The sequence below is a fragment of the Platichthys flesus genome, chromosome 4, assembly GCF_949316205.1.
Source record: "Platichthys flesus chromosome 4, fPlaFle2.1, whole genome shotgun sequence".
Taxonomy (NCBI): domain Eukaryota; kingdom Metazoa; phylum Chordata; class Actinopteri; order Pleuronectiformes; family Pleuronectidae; genus Platichthys; species Platichthys flesus.
Window position 1 is genome coordinate 3,664,946 of NC_084948.1, and position 15,267 is coordinate 3,680,212.

Here is a 15,267-nt window from a genome sequence, read left to right on the forward strand (position 1 = left end):
TCTTTCAGTCCGAGTAGCATCGCGGAACGGAAACAAACAGACTTGCACAACAAAGGGACAACACAGGCTGATGGAGCTGCAAAAATAATAATAATCATTTTCTAGAAAATTGTAGAAATCACCACCGCAACAACATAATCACTGTAGATGCCTAAAGCCAAGGATAATCTGACATTACTCCCAAATGCAACAATACTGTGAGTGTACAGGGAGGAGGAACAGCTGATTTATTTTTCACCCAATTTTAGCTACTGAAATTAGTCGATGTTACAAGTCGGTGTATCTTAGTTCCTATTCGCTCCCCTCGTCTTAAAAGTCCCGGCATGGCTGTAATACTGTGAGCGTAGGCTGAGCTCCACTGTGCCTCAGCTTCTTCTCAATCATCTTATTTGATAGAAAGATACAGAGATCTGAACGTGAGACGTTATGGCCGAACTGTTACTCTGTATCCAGTGAACTGCTCAGAGGTTGAGAGGATGTCTCAACAAGATGTTGCTTTTGCCTTTGGCCTCGAATGGTACTTCTGGCTTCAGTTCCTCTTTTGCCACACAGCATAAACACACGGCACACTGCACACACACACACACACACACACACACACACACTGCACACACACAACCAAACACTCAGGCTACATTGCCACTACGTTTTCATTTGAAACTGCATCATCTCTGCTACAGATAAGTCTGGTGTCCAGAGAGTTTTCAAATACAGAAAACGCTGCTGACCCGGTTTCAGTTTTAAAACTCCGGGGCTGCGCTTTGGCCTTGACAGAAATGGGGATGTTTAGAAACCATGACGTAGACACTCACACTTGCAGATTCAGTCTTTTGTGTCTTTTCTAATGTAGCTTTCACTGATCATCAGGCTCCTATCAAATTACACTCTTCTGTTAGACAGAAAATGGCAGAAGCCACAGCTACCAGTGAATAACACAACATAGATCATTAAATATGTTGCTGACCCTTGCAAACAGCTGTTGTGCAGTTAAATTCTGCATTTTGCAATGATACAACTGCTATCATGTGTAGGAGACAAGATATCATTCAAGCAATCTCGGACTATTCGGCTTGCAAATGCACATGGTCCGTGACTGGCAACATACATTTTCAATAAGCGTAATGCGCCTTCAGGCAAGTTAGGGCCCGATCAGACAAAAATGATACAGAGCTAAAACGCTCATGTGAACAGCGATTGTTTTAAATTGAAAACGTATTTTAAATGTAGTCTCACAGTAGCATAGCATTGGAGGTGGCAACACTGGGAGTCTTAATCTCCTCTATAGGATCTGAACTTCTTCTTTGCATATAAAAATGCTTTTGTAGGGAACATCTTACATTTAAAACAAAAAAAAAGCTTTTCTAACCTTGCTAGCTGCTGCATTGTGTCTACTGCGCTGTAAACACAACGCCGCTGAAAGTGACTCGATACTTTGACGGCGACTCTATGTGGGTGTGTAAGGTTAACTTGACATCCCTGACCTGAAGTGCTAGGTTAGTGGACATGAGATCACACGAGGTACAATAAGAGACACTGCCAACACATTATATGCCATAAGCTTTTGTTTAGCCAAAGCTGCGCCTTACAATCTATCAAAAGCCCTTTTCACCACTGATACGCTCTCTCTTCTTCTCTCTCTCTCTCTCTCTCTCACCATGTGAGAGGACGAGAATCTTCTGCAACTGGTTACAGCACAGACTAGTGGTTAACCGATCGATGCCCATATTTGCTGAAAACAGACGTTGCACTTAACTGAAATCCTTTCACCTTCTGATATCTCTCATTGAAGCTTGCTATAGCTCGCTGTACCTGTGTTAATGTTTGGTGTAACTCACGAACAGGAAGGTCTCCAACGTTTTTAAGGTTTCCCCAGCATGTGCACTGAGGATGATGATGATGATGATGAGAAGGAGGATGACTTGAAAATTATGCTTCAGGTTCAAATTAACCTTTGAAACAATTTTGGCAAAACATGCTGAATGTGAATTTGGAGCTTTTTTTGTAATTACACTTGTATTTTTTGTAAGTTGTCCTTCAGAAGTAAATTGCAAAGTCAAGTTGGAAGCACAACGGGACGATATGTATACTTTAATCCTCAACTATACCATAGGATTAGCTTGGAGCTGCACATACTGGAGCTCGCAGGACGAAGTTGGAGCGTGTAAATCAAGAAAAAGCTGTGAGAGACTTAAATGTGTTTCCTATGTGACAAAACTGAGATAAAAGTTTGTGAAGTTCTATCTCATTAAAACACAGAAGGTGATGAAGGCTCAGGTCTCCCAAATTACAAAGCCACTGTAATTCAGGCAAAACGTGCCAGGAAGCTGTTCTCAAGGAAGCTGCTCCTTTCAGATGTGTGGGGGGGAAGCTGACGTGATGACTAAATAAACCAATAGACACAGAAGGCTTATCAGTTAGTGTAGACCATTGATTACCTCGAGTGAAGGAAGCAGGAACAGAAACTGTCTGGTCATTTAGTTTGTAGCAGGTAATGCCTAAATGCCCCTGCAGCCTTTTCTCTGTAAATAGGCTTAATTTATTAAAAATATTTTTTTTTGCATTGATGTCCTGTAAAAATATAAGTGCAGAGTACGCTTATTAATAAGGTTAAAATAATAAAAGGAAATCTATTAATTTAAAAGATGTCTAAACATGTATGTATATTTGGTTATGTAACGTGCCATTGAGAATTTATTCTAAAATAAAATGTTGTATTTTGTGTCATATATGTGTTTTTTTCCTTCTTTTACAATCTCACACAACATTCATGAGCCTAAAACTGAATTCAGGGGTAATTATGCTTAACTTGAATATTTAATAAACATGAACACATACTGGACCTGCATTTAATGTTGTTGTGGTCACATTTAATAACAAATTTAAAATAAATTTGTGAATATGTACAACCAAAATTGAAGTTCTTTCTCCCTGCAACACCTTCTGGCATTCCTTTGATCTTCATGATAAACTACATCGTCACTACATCCCCATCACAGTGTAGGCAGGAGAATCTTTTCAATATATTACAAAACTAGAATGGTACCCAATAGAGCGAATACCTCCTGCAATAAAAGTATAAAGTAAGTAGTCTGAAGGATTTATTTTTAATAACACAGTTTAAGAAATGCATGAATGCATGTTAAACAATGGTTTCTTGTCCTTCCCATCTCTGCAACAAGTCTATTGCAAATCTGTTTTGTTTGATTCCGCTAATAAATAAATTAACGAACAAACAAGTTTCATACATTTTCATTAAGTTATCAGCATTAAATTAACGAAAAAACAATTTCACAAATGCCTGTGAGTCCTGTATCAACCCATTTAATCTAATCTGTTTGTTGTTTTTTTTATCCTGGGCCCATATATCACCCTTCCACCAAAGTTCACCAAAATCGGTTCAGTAGTATTTGTGTAATCCTGCTATTAAAACATAACCTGGTTCCGGCAATCCTCTACTTTAACGATATTATACAAAACACAGGTTGAAAATATAAGGAAATGGAAGCTTAAAAATGAGTTTGATGGTTGACTGACGACTCACCCAGCACACCTGTACTTCCTCTGTAACTTTGGTTTGTGTGTGTCTGTCTAACTGATTGTCGAAGTTAATTCAGAATTAGGTCCAGCATGTTCTACCAAACTGTAGACTTGGACATTATTAAAAAACAGAGTTTATCTCCAATATTCAGCAAGGAAACTTTAAAAATATGAAGAAGTTGGTGAATTACTTACAGCGGCAGCTCAGATCATGGGTAATATCCAACATTCAGTTGTTTCAGTTCAGTGAGTGAGACGATGCAGTTAGAGCTCCGGTCAAATGACTGATAGGCTTTGTTTGTTCCTCCAAGTGAAAACCACTTAATCTCTCCGGCCGATGTAATTAGTCACCACATTTGACTACAGATGGTGCTGTTCTTTAGTAAAAGTTAAGTAGTTTTGCTTTAAAGCTTTAAAATGATGACTAGTCAAAAGGTATCAGGACATGCATAAATCAGAAGCTTAAAGTCTCTGAAGGTCCACATCAAACGTTTCCTGACAATATCAAGGATCGAGTCATTTAATTTATCCCCCAAATAAAACTTTGTCTGCAGTCAGGAGAATTTGACACTTGAGTACACAGTTTGCTCCAGGGGGCGCTCTCTGACGGCTCTCTGTTGCCTCAGTAGATCCTCGGAAATGTCTGCATACACCACCTGAAAAGTATTCCATGGAAAAAAACATATGCAATAATTGAAAGACATATTCAAGCCTCACCAATGAAAACAAACAATGTTGTGCATCTTGCTAATATTGTCTTAACATAGAGTATTAGTTCACCTCAGTTTTCTGCTGGGACCTGTGGGGAGCTGTAAAATAGAAAAACATAGACACTAGTGAAGAAACCATATTCAGTACTTTTTTATTTTACTGTAACATGCTATGAAAGTGAGAATAGAGATACCACTGAGTGAGTGAGAGCCATGTTTCTGCAGTGGTGGAGGCGGGTGTGGTCTGTCTCTGTACACGGCTACATGTGTGGACCATGTCCTAGGAAGCGGCTGAGGCTTGACCCCTGAACCCAGGCAGCGAGCTAATCCGAGAATGATGGGAAGACAAAGAGAAGCACTGGCACAGACCAAAATCCTGTGCAACAAGTTCCTGTGAGAGGGGGCAGCTGCACGGTGAAAGAAATGAAATGAGCACGAATGGAATTAGATTCAAAATTATACACATTTAACCCAACATATATGATTCTACATACCTGCTGTGATGTTCACATACATCAGATTTCCCAGATCAGTGTCACCTTGACCCCACATCACCTTGCATCCGTAGGAACCTTCATCTGATTGGCTGACTGTCAGGAAATTCAAATCTAAGCGGGTTCGATTTGTAGAGAGTGTAACATTGGTCAATTGACGTCTATCTGAGTTTTTGATGCTGCTGAACTTTCCATGTGTAGAATTTCTCCATATCCAGCTCCCTGTCCAGGTGTCTCCACAGTGCTGGACCACGCAGGACAGAGACAAACTGCCCCCTTCTGGTGGGTAGAGTTTTCCACGTCTTGCCAGAATAACTTGGCTGCATTCTTCAGCACGGAGAGCTTAAGAAGAGGAAGCAAACTTGAAGCTCATTGTGACTGATAGTAGACTGGTTCAAAAATTGCGTCATATATCGAACAAACCAAAAGAGTCATAATATATATATATATATGTGTATATGAATACGTTGTTGGGCAAGAGTCCCTACAGAACTAACCATGTTGTAGGATCCACACACAATGGGTCGTAAAAGCGGGGCCTTTGAGCCAAGATTAAGCCAGCTAAAGTCTCCCTCTAAGATCCAGCATGGAGATTGTATCTTCTGGTGTTAACTTAATCCCTGGGGTCTCCCCAGAAACCCCTGCTCTGCTCCTGGCCCCTCCCACTCTCCTTTGACCTCTGACACTCAATTGGCTAAAAGCCAGCATCATCCCATGACCAGCACCTCAAGGAGGCAGAACCTCTCAGGTAGAATAAAACCACTGAGACATCAATGCTCGCTGCCATTTTTACCCTGCTCTGAAGACACCACGGGGCCCCTTCGGGGCCTCCCAGCTGTTTTAGTTGCTAAAGGGGGTAACCTTAACTTTTAGTTTATCAGCCATTTTTACCCTGCTCTGAAGACACCACGGGGCCCCTTCGGGGCCTCCCAGCTGTTTTAGTTGCTAAAGGGGGTAACCTTAACTTTTAGTTTATCAACCATTTTTACCCTGCTCTGAAGACATCATGAGGCCCCTTCGGGGCCTCCCAGCTGTTTTAGTTGCAAAAGGGGGTAACCTTAACTTCTAGTTTATCAGCCATTTTTTACCCTGCTCTGAAGACGTCAACAGACCCCTCCGGGTCTTTCCAGATGATTTAGTTGCTAAAGGGGGCAACCAGAGTTATTTTCTTTCATTTCTTTCATTGTCTTTTATCTCAGTCGACGTTTTTATTTTCAAAAGGACTTTGCTGTTTTAACTTGAAAAGACCAAACAGGAAATTGCACGCGGAACAATCTCAGACTGTTTCACTTTCCCCACGGACTTTACTTTCTTTTCCCAACAATCTACAAACGGCTTCCACAGCCGTCCCCTGCAGAAGCGCGAGATTCATTCCGCTGAGGAGCACGACCTCCACATCCCTGAAGAAGGACGATGTTCATCCCGTTGAGGAGCAAGACGAATCTACTCCTATTCGGCCCGGCCGACGCCGCTGCGACAGAGGAACCAGCGCAACAGAGCTTGAGCGGCCACGATTATTCACTGGACTTCCGAAATATCCGCGCGACACGCGCATGCAACACCGTGAAGGTCACAGTAAGAGGCTTTATTGTCTGGGCAGATGTTAATCTAATACGTAGCGTATTGTTTTAATACTTGAATGTATTTGTTTTGTATGAGACCGCAGAGTCTCTAGTGTTTTAGCGGCGATTCGCCACTTCCGGTTTCCGGTTACGGCCTTGTGCCATAGTTTTTAAGCGCCGTGAGCAGCGTCTCCAGCTCATTGTGACCGTTTGAACAACGTTGAAGATACTTTACCGGTCAAACCTCAGCACACAACGCCACTTGGGTGCTGAGTGGTAAAGTAAATGTAACTTGTCTCTGACGGTGCTTTTAGAGAGCTTTGCTCTCTCCTTGTATTCTCTCTCTCTCTCTCTCCTTCTAAACCGACCTATACACACATCCGATCTGTATTTAGAATACAGTTCATGTATCATAGTTAAATCTATATTCAGAGAGGCTGGACACATCTGGAAGCCATGCGGCCGAACGCCAAAGCAGAGACAAAGAATTCTCTTTGTCTGAAAATCCCTTTGTGTAATTCATGTGACCACCAGTGTGAGCTCCGGCCACATGGTGTCATTAACATAGACTCCATTTTGAAGAACGCAAGTTAAACCACCATTTTGAGTCTATTATTGCCACGCCTCCTCTCTCACTCTCCTCCCATTCTGGCTCTAAATTCATAACGGCTCTGCCATCTTGTTTTGTAGTCAATTCGCCATTTTGAGAGTTTTTAGGCCTTGGTTCCACGAATCATGATCGGCCGCCATCTTAGATGTGACGTGACTTCGTCATCGCCACGCCCCCCTTCTTTTTCTCTCTCTCTCTCTCTCTCTCTCTCTCTCTCTCTCTCACACACAAAGACACAGAGACACATTGATAGACACAGACAGATACACACACACAGATACACATAGATGAATACATGTGTTTTCTAAATTGTGATAAGCGGCTGCTGTTGTTATCTTTGAAATATGGGAGTTTGTTAAAATGATGAATCATTAAATAACACTAACTGTATTTCACATGCACCCACATAGACACACACACAGAGAGACACTTTGACACAGACACACACGCATACCATGACAGACATACATAGGTAGACCGCCGGTTTTACATGTACTTTCTGACTTGTGATAAGTGCTGCTGCTGTGTTTATCTTTGAAATATCGGAGTTTGTTAAAATGATGAAACATTAAATAACACTAACTTTATTTCCCCTTTTTAATAAATGCTTTTGTAATTAAAGTATCTGCAGTCTGTGATTATTTGTGCATATGTATGTGATTGCAGCTGGATTATGATTGCCTGTGCTCGAACTTAGAAGCCTTCACTGTTAATTAAATAATTATTAATATTAAATATTGAGATTATTGATTTGACATTTATCATTATGAGACTGATATTTAAAGATTGAATTGTTGGTCCCTGTAACCAGGGTGGTGCCCCGCGACAATAAGCAATGATTACAGATTTGTATTATTCTTAATTGATAATTTTATTGTTTTCATTAATTATTTTAACTATTATTAATGGATAACCGTATCATTTCTAATTAAATGTGTTACTGTTCTTAATTAATAGCTTTATCATTTTTGATTATTTTTAATAAATAATTGTTAATTTAATAATCATATTTCATGATTATTAATAATAAGCCAACGTCAATTCTACTCCTACTATTGCACAACATAAATGGTGCCCCGTGTGAGGCAATCTAACTCCAGCTGTATCATAATACTGTGTACAATAATCCAGATTCATTTTCCCCAGAAATAAAAACATTTTTTTTTTTTTTTTTTTTGAAAAATTCATTTTTTTCCCCTCTCATTTTGAATTGATCATGATTCGTTGTTAAAGAAGAAAGAAATTTTCGAAATTTCTTCTTTGCAAAGTTTTATTTTTAATACATTTGAACCTTTAGCAAACCGGTATACCAGTGCCTGGTGTATCCATGGTTGGCTGCAGATTGCAAGCGGTGTTTGTGTTCTCGATGCACAATAATCATAAATAATTTTAAGAAAAAGAAAGATAATTTTGGAAATTAATTTCTCTTAGAAAGTTTTTTTTTAATCCCGTTGCACCTGTCCCAAGCAGGTATACTAGTGCCTTGTGTATACGTGATTGGTTGCTTATAGCATATCAGTGGTTGTGTCATTTCAATGCACAATAATTATGATTAATTTTTGAAGAGAGAAATAGGTTTAGAAGTAATTTCTCTTTGAATTTTCTTTATTCTTAATTCCCTTTGCTAAAACAGACTTTTGTGTAATTATGGTTGGTTGCTAACTGCGTTTCAGTAGTTTGTAATTTTTATAGGAGATTTTCTGCATGTTTTTTAATTTTAAGGAAACAAACTAGATTTGAGAGACTAGTTTTGTTGAGACTTGTTGGTTAACCAACTAGGTCTTAAGGATTGAGCCATCGAGCTATCCTTCAGTGACACTACATAGACACAGGGTGAAGCGCACCTCTGCATCTTGTTGTGTAGTTTTAATTAAGTGTTTTACCCACTTTTTCTAAGCAGGCGTGAGCAGTCCACCAGGTGCCTTTTCGCACTCAGAAGATGAGTAGCATGTAACACCATGTGGCAACTGCTCCCTCAGGACCAGACGTCCTATAAGAGACTGTAGCAGTCTGATAAATTTTTCTAATGATGCGGTGAGTGAGTTGAGTGAGTATGATTTAAGTACCTGCGATCATAAGATTAAAGAACTGTCCATTCACCTGATCAACCCCACTGGCCCGCATCCAAAAATACCCCATGCTCTGGGTCAACTGACACTCCTCTACCAGCAGAGAGCCGAGCTGCAGGCCCAAGAACATGCGAAGGAGCTCCAGGCCATGCAAGCAGCATGTCGAGCGGAGCAGGAGAAAAACTCCCACCTGCGGCATATCATCGAGACCCGCACAGAACAGGACCAGGCGGTGCAGGAGCACGAAACTCTGCACGCGAAGGTCAAAGGTCAGCAGAAAGGGGGGCACAGTCAAACAGAGCTGCCCCCCCCTCGAGCTGATATCCCTGATGACAGGGCCAGGAGCTGACGTCATTTCCAGCGGAACAGAGACACTGGGAGAAAAGCTGCGAGCACAGCTACGCAACCCTCATGCAGAGGAAGCTTTGCTCTGGAGAGCCAGACACACCCAGCAGTCGACCGCTCCAACCCCCTCGACACAAAAGGGGGGGGGGGCTGGACTCAACCCCTAGACGTGCAGTGACCTGGGACCGCTATGAGGCACTCCAAATGCCTTTCCAGCGGACACACAGCATCCACTCCAGCCAGAAGGAACACGTCCTGCATGGAGCCATGCTGATCCACACCACAACGACGGAAGGAATCCGTCCTGGAGGGCTGAAGGAGATTCCCAGTCTGCCACTCAGGCAGGGGCGCACCATGACTCACGGTCGCGTCCTGGATGGTCCTCCACTCCCGGTGCAAGAGATGGTGGCCACAAAGATGAACACTGTGGCACACACGAGTCAGAAGACCCTGATGACTCAGCACCCCCTCAAAGAGAGGAAATCTGCACCCGGCAGCTAGAGCCCCTTAAAAAAAAAAAGACATTTATCGCTTCGACCCAGACAACCGAGGGTTCAACGAAGACGACACCGTGGTTCTGGCAGTTCAAATCCAACTAAATGTGGACCCGGCGCTGGAAGATGACAACTTTCCCCACGCCAAGATGAACCCCAGCAAAGAGAACCAGGAACAGCGACCCTTCCAGCAGGGCGCCCCACAAAACCAATGGGGTGAGGATTTCAACCAGCCCCACAAACAGTTTCGACCTCAGCACCTGAATCCCTCTCAACAGAGAAGCAGGGGCTGGAACAGACGGAAACCCTATCAGTACCAGGAGTATAGATGTGGTGACCGAAATCCAACACATGGGATGCATCCTGGGACAGAGGAGTAAATGCGGAGATGTGTGGATGAAGCAATGAGAAGACATTGTGCCACGTGTTCCTCCAGGCTCCACTGAGAGACCAGACACTGAACCCCGTTGGCGAAACAAGGAGCAGACGCCCTCCTTCTCCACTCCCAAAGATGACTTCAATGACGGGGAAGGACCAAGGCGCTGCCAGAAACCCCCTCTCACCTCCACATCTGAAAAGGGGGGGAAGAAATCCCAATTTTAAAACAAAAACCGCTCAAACCACTCACTCCATCAGTAGCTGCATGCTTTAGACCCTCTGTCAGTAAATTGTATAACATAGTTCAGGTAGTGAACCTCCTTAGACCTCGTTGAGGATTTTGAAGTCGTTACCACTACGGTTGTGCAGCCCTCACGGGTACACTTGGCAATTCAGTCTTGGCAGTGAAATTCCAATATCTGTAGATCTGAAAACCTAGAAATAGGATTTATCATAAATTCACAGATTAGCGAACAACAGAACGTGACTTTCCGTTCTAAATGTTTTGGTTTGACAGGATAACACATGTTTACCTCAAAACACCAGCACCTACTCAAACATTTTCTTCTGTTTGTGTTTCCACTTTTCTTTCATTTCACTCTTCACCGAAATTCATTTGGTATTTTAACAATAACTGCTGATAAGCATTATGTGAAATTGAAAATGTGTGCCGTGTTTTAGAATATATGTTAGTTAGCCTGTCTGCCCAGACAATTACCTCTCTCTGTTAAACTCATGCCTCGAAGACATTTATGCCTCTCTGCCTCATAATGAACTAACTTTCAATGCTTCAACTCCACTCAAGGATTACCTCTCATGGATTATCACTGGACTCTCGACCATAGTTTGCCCTGGAGACCGGGGTCACAGCCCACTCTCCAGACCAAAAGGGGGACTGTTGGGCAAGAGTCCCTACAGAACTAACCATGTTGTAGGATCCACACACAATGGGTCGTAAAAGCGGGGCCTTTGAGCCAAGATTAAGCCAGCTAAAGTCTCCCTCTAAGATCCAGCATGGAGATTGTATCTTCTGGTGTTAACTTAATCCCTGGGGTCTCCCCAGAAACCCCTGCTCTGCTCCTGGCCCCTCCCACTCTCCTTTGACCTCTGACACTCAATTGGCTAAAAGCCAGCATCATCCCATGACCAGCACCTCAAGGAGGCAGAACCTCTCAGGTAGAATAAAACCACTGAGACATCAATGCTCGCTGCCATTTTTACCCTGCTCTGAAGACACCACGGGGCCCCTTCGGGGCCTCCCAGCTGTTTTAGTTGCTAAAGGGGGTAACCTTAACTTTTAGTTTATCAGCCATTTTTACCCTGCTCTGAAGACACCACGGGGCCCCTTCGGGGCCTCCCAGCTGTTTTAGTTGCTAAAGGGGGTAACCTTAACTTTTAGTTTATCAACCATTTTTACCCTGCTCTGAAGACATCATGAGGCCCCTTCGGGGCCTCCCAGCTGTTTTAGTTGCAAAAGGGGGTAACCTTAACTTCTAGTTTATCAGCCATTTTTTACCCTGCTCTGAAGACGTCAACAGACCCCTCCGGGTCTTTCCAGATGATTTAGTTGCTAAAGGGGGCAACCAGAGTTATTTTCTTTCATTTCTTTCATTGTCTTTTATCTCAGTCGACGTTTTTATTTTCAAAAGGACTTTGCTGTTTTAACTTGAAAAGACCAAACAGGAAATTGCACGCGGAACAATCTCAGACTGTTTCACTTTCCCCACGGACTTTACTTTCTTTTCCCAACAATCTACAAACGGCTTCCACAGCCGTCCCCTGCAGAAGCGCGAGATTCATTCCGCTGAGGAGCACGACCTCCACATCCCTGAAGAAGGACGATGTTCATCCCGTTGAGGAGCAAGACGAATCTACTCCTATTCGGCCCGGCCGACGCCGCTGCGACAGAGGAACCAGCGCAACAGAGCTTGAGCGGCCACGATTATTCACTGGACTTCCGAAATATCCGCGCGACACGCGCATGCAACACCGTGAAGGTCACAGTAAGAGGCTTTATTGTCTGGGCAGATGTTAATCTAATACGTAGCGTATTGTTTTAATACTTGAATGTATTTGTTTTGTATGAGACCGCAGAGTCTCTAGTGTTTTAGCGGCGATTCGCCACTTCCGGTTTCCGGTTACGGCCTTGTGCCATAGTTTTTAAGCGCCGTGAGCAGCGTCTCCAGCTCATTGTGACCGTTTGAACAACGTTGAAGATACTTTACCGGTCAAACCTCAGCACACAACGCCACTTGGGTGCTGAGTGGTAAAGTAAATGTAACTTGTCTCTGACGGTGCTTTTAGAGAGCTTTGCTCTCTCCTTGTATTCTCTCTCTCTCTCTCTCCTTCTAAACCGACCTATACACACATCCGATCTGTATTTAGAATACAGTTCATGTATCATAGTTAAATCTATATTCAGAGAGGCTGGACACATCTGGAAGCCATGCGGCCGAACGCCAAAGCAGAGACAAAGAATTCTCTTTGTCTGAAAATCCCTTTGTGTAATTCATGTGACCACCAGTGTGAGCTCCGGCCACATGGTGTCATTAACATAGACTCCATTTTGAAGAACGCAAGTTAAACCACCATTTTGAGTCTATTATTGCCACGCCTCCTCTCTCACTCTCCTCCCATTCTGGCTCTAAATTCATAACGGCTCTGCCATCTTGTTTTGTAGTCAATTCGCCATTTTGAGAGTTTTTAGGCCTTGGTTCCACGAATCATGATCGGCCGCCATCTTAGATGTGACGTGACTTCGTCATCGCCACGCCCCCCTTCTTTTTCTCTCTCTCTCTCTCTCTCTCTCTCTCTCTCTCTCTCTCTCTCTCTCTCTCTCTCACACACAAAGACACAGAGACACATTGATAGACACAGACAGATACACACACACAGATACACATAGATGAATACATGTGTTTTCTAAATTGTGATAAGCGGCTGCTGTTGTTATCTTTGAAATATGGGAGTTTGTTAAAATGATGAATCATTAAATAACACTAACTGTATTTCACATGCACCCACATAGACACACACACAGAGAGACACTTTGACACAGACACACACGCATACCATGACAGACATACATAGGTAGACCGCCGGTTTTACATGTACTTTCTGACTTGTGATAAGTGCTGCTGCTGTGTTTATCTTTGAAATATCGGAGTTTGTTAAAATGATGAAACATTAAATAACACTAACTTTATTTCCCCTTTTTAATAAATGCTTTTGTAATTAAAGTATCTGCAGTCTGTGATTATTTGTGCATATGTATGTGATTGCAGCTGGATTATGATTGCCTGTGCTCGAACTTAGAAGCCTTCACTGTTAATTAAATAATTATTAATATTAAATATTGAGATTATTGATTTGACATTTATCATTATGAGACTGATATTTAAAGATTGAATTGTTGGTCCCTGTAACCAGGGTGGTGCCCCGCGACAATAAGCAATGATTACAGATTTGTATTATTCTTAATTGATAATTTTATTGTTTTCATTAATTATTTTAACTATTATTAATGGATAACCGTATCATTTCTAATTAAATGTGTTACTGTTCTTAATTAATAGCTTTATCATTTTTGATTATTTTTAATAAATAATTGTTAATTTAATAATCATATTTCATGATTATTAATAATAAGCCAACGTCAATTCTACTCCTACTATTGCACAACAACGTGTATCTTTCTAATAATTACACAAACGTCTGTCTGTCTGTATTTCTGTCCATATGTTGAACGCATATCTAACAAACAGTTCATCGCCATGCCCATTGTAATATGCCTGTACACAGTGACAGTAGAACTGTTTGAGGACGCCACAGAATAATTCTGAAGTAGCTCTGAAACATGATTTACTAATACAAGGAATTTGACTCCAGTTTCATCGGATTCTCAGAGTACTTACACAGACATAGAAATGTAGATAAGGACAAAGAAAACAAAAAGCTGAACCAATAAGATTATGCAGTATATCGGAAAACTACTACCCAACAACATGACAGTATACACCATGACAGTATGGACACAAGTCAACTGTTTCTGTATGTTTGAGTCATTCGATTGATGTGACAATTTCTTCAAAGAGGTGAATCAAACTTTTTTGTGGCTTGTGCTTGTTTGTATGTTTGTTTCTTACTGTACCAATGCACTGAACTAATCATATGACCTAAAATCTTAAGAGCCAGGAGTTGGAGAAACATTTCAAAATCAAAGGAGGGGACACAGAAAGATCATTATGAAATAAGAATAATAAGCTTCAATAGAAACTTATTACATTATATTAAGTGATTTTAGAGAGACAAGGCTAAAGAGACTGAGCGAACTTCAAATGTGTCCCTATAACACAAATGGAGTCATATCTGTGGAGTCTCACAGATATGACTCCAGATCTGTGAGAACTAAATCATGTTACTCACCAGCAGGAAGAATGCAGAGACAGCTGATGGCACAGAGGAGATAGCCGTGCATGTCTGACAGTGCCAGAGTTGGTTGAGGCTTGTCACAAATCAGATGTACATTTCCTGGGCACAGTTTCAGTTTGCATGTAATGTTCCGACAGGGAGGCTGGGAGACATGTTTGGAAAGCTCTGTAAAAAGCTCTGTAGTCAATCAGCTCATCTCAGTAGTTCTTTCTCTCACTTTAAATTCCCATCCTCAATAATGTGACAGGCTTTCCTTTATCCTGCTGCAGCTCTTGTCCAAATGGAAGGGGAAGGAAGGAAGTCAGCCAATAATCACTCAACTCCTCCTTGTCCTTATACACACACACAGTGTGGATGTGGTTGAAATAATTTAATAATCTTAGTTTCATTTCAAGAATGAAAGTGTCATTATTCAGCTCTAAGTTAGGGCTCATTATATTTATTTTTTGATAATTAGAAGGTTGTATTGCTCTTTGTTTATTATTTTTTTGTACAATGTCTCTAGGATCGCCACTGTCTCTTAAATGTCTCTCTCCGTGGTCAGGATCTTTTTATATACAGTCTATGGTAAGATTTCGTGCTGGGTAGATTTCATGCACAGACTTAAATAGACCATATATAAAAGCATAACTCGGTT

The 15,267-nt window shown here is 41.8% G+C and overlaps 2 protein-coding genes across 2 annotated transcripts in view; one reads left to right on the plus strand and one right to left on the minus strand.

Annotated features, from left to right (window-relative positions):
- The window catches only part of rap1gap2a (RAP1 GTPase activating protein 2a), a 92,362-nt gene extending 89,638 nt beyond the window's left edge, over nucleotides 1-2,724 (plus strand). The window contains exon 23 of the mRNA XM_062385675.1: nucleotides 9-2,724. Within this exon, the coding sequence (XP_062241659.1) occupies nucleotides 9-17 (9 nt within the window). The 3' untranslated portion in view covers nucleotides 18-2,724. The remainder of the gene's footprint in view (nucleotides 1-8) is intronic.
- Nucleotides 2,725-2,832: 108 nt separating this feature from the next.
- si:dkey-52l18.4 (uncharacterized protein LOC560708 homolog) lies at nucleotides 2,833-15,015 on the minus strand. The gene is made up of 5 exons (XM_062385681.1): nucleotides 14,625-15,015; nucleotides 4,742-5,083; nucleotides 4,442-4,654; nucleotides 4,318-4,346; nucleotides 2,833-4,193 (listed from the first exon to the last, which is right to left on the minus strand). Exons 1-5 carry the CDS (start codon nucleotides 14,674-14,676, stop codon nucleotides 4,092-4,094), a joined length of 738 nt encoding a protein of 245 aa, XP_062241665.1. The 5' UTR covers nucleotides 14,677-15,015; the 3' UTR covers nucleotides 2,833-4,091.
- Between the last annotated feature and the right edge of the window lie 252 nt (nucleotides 15,016-15,267).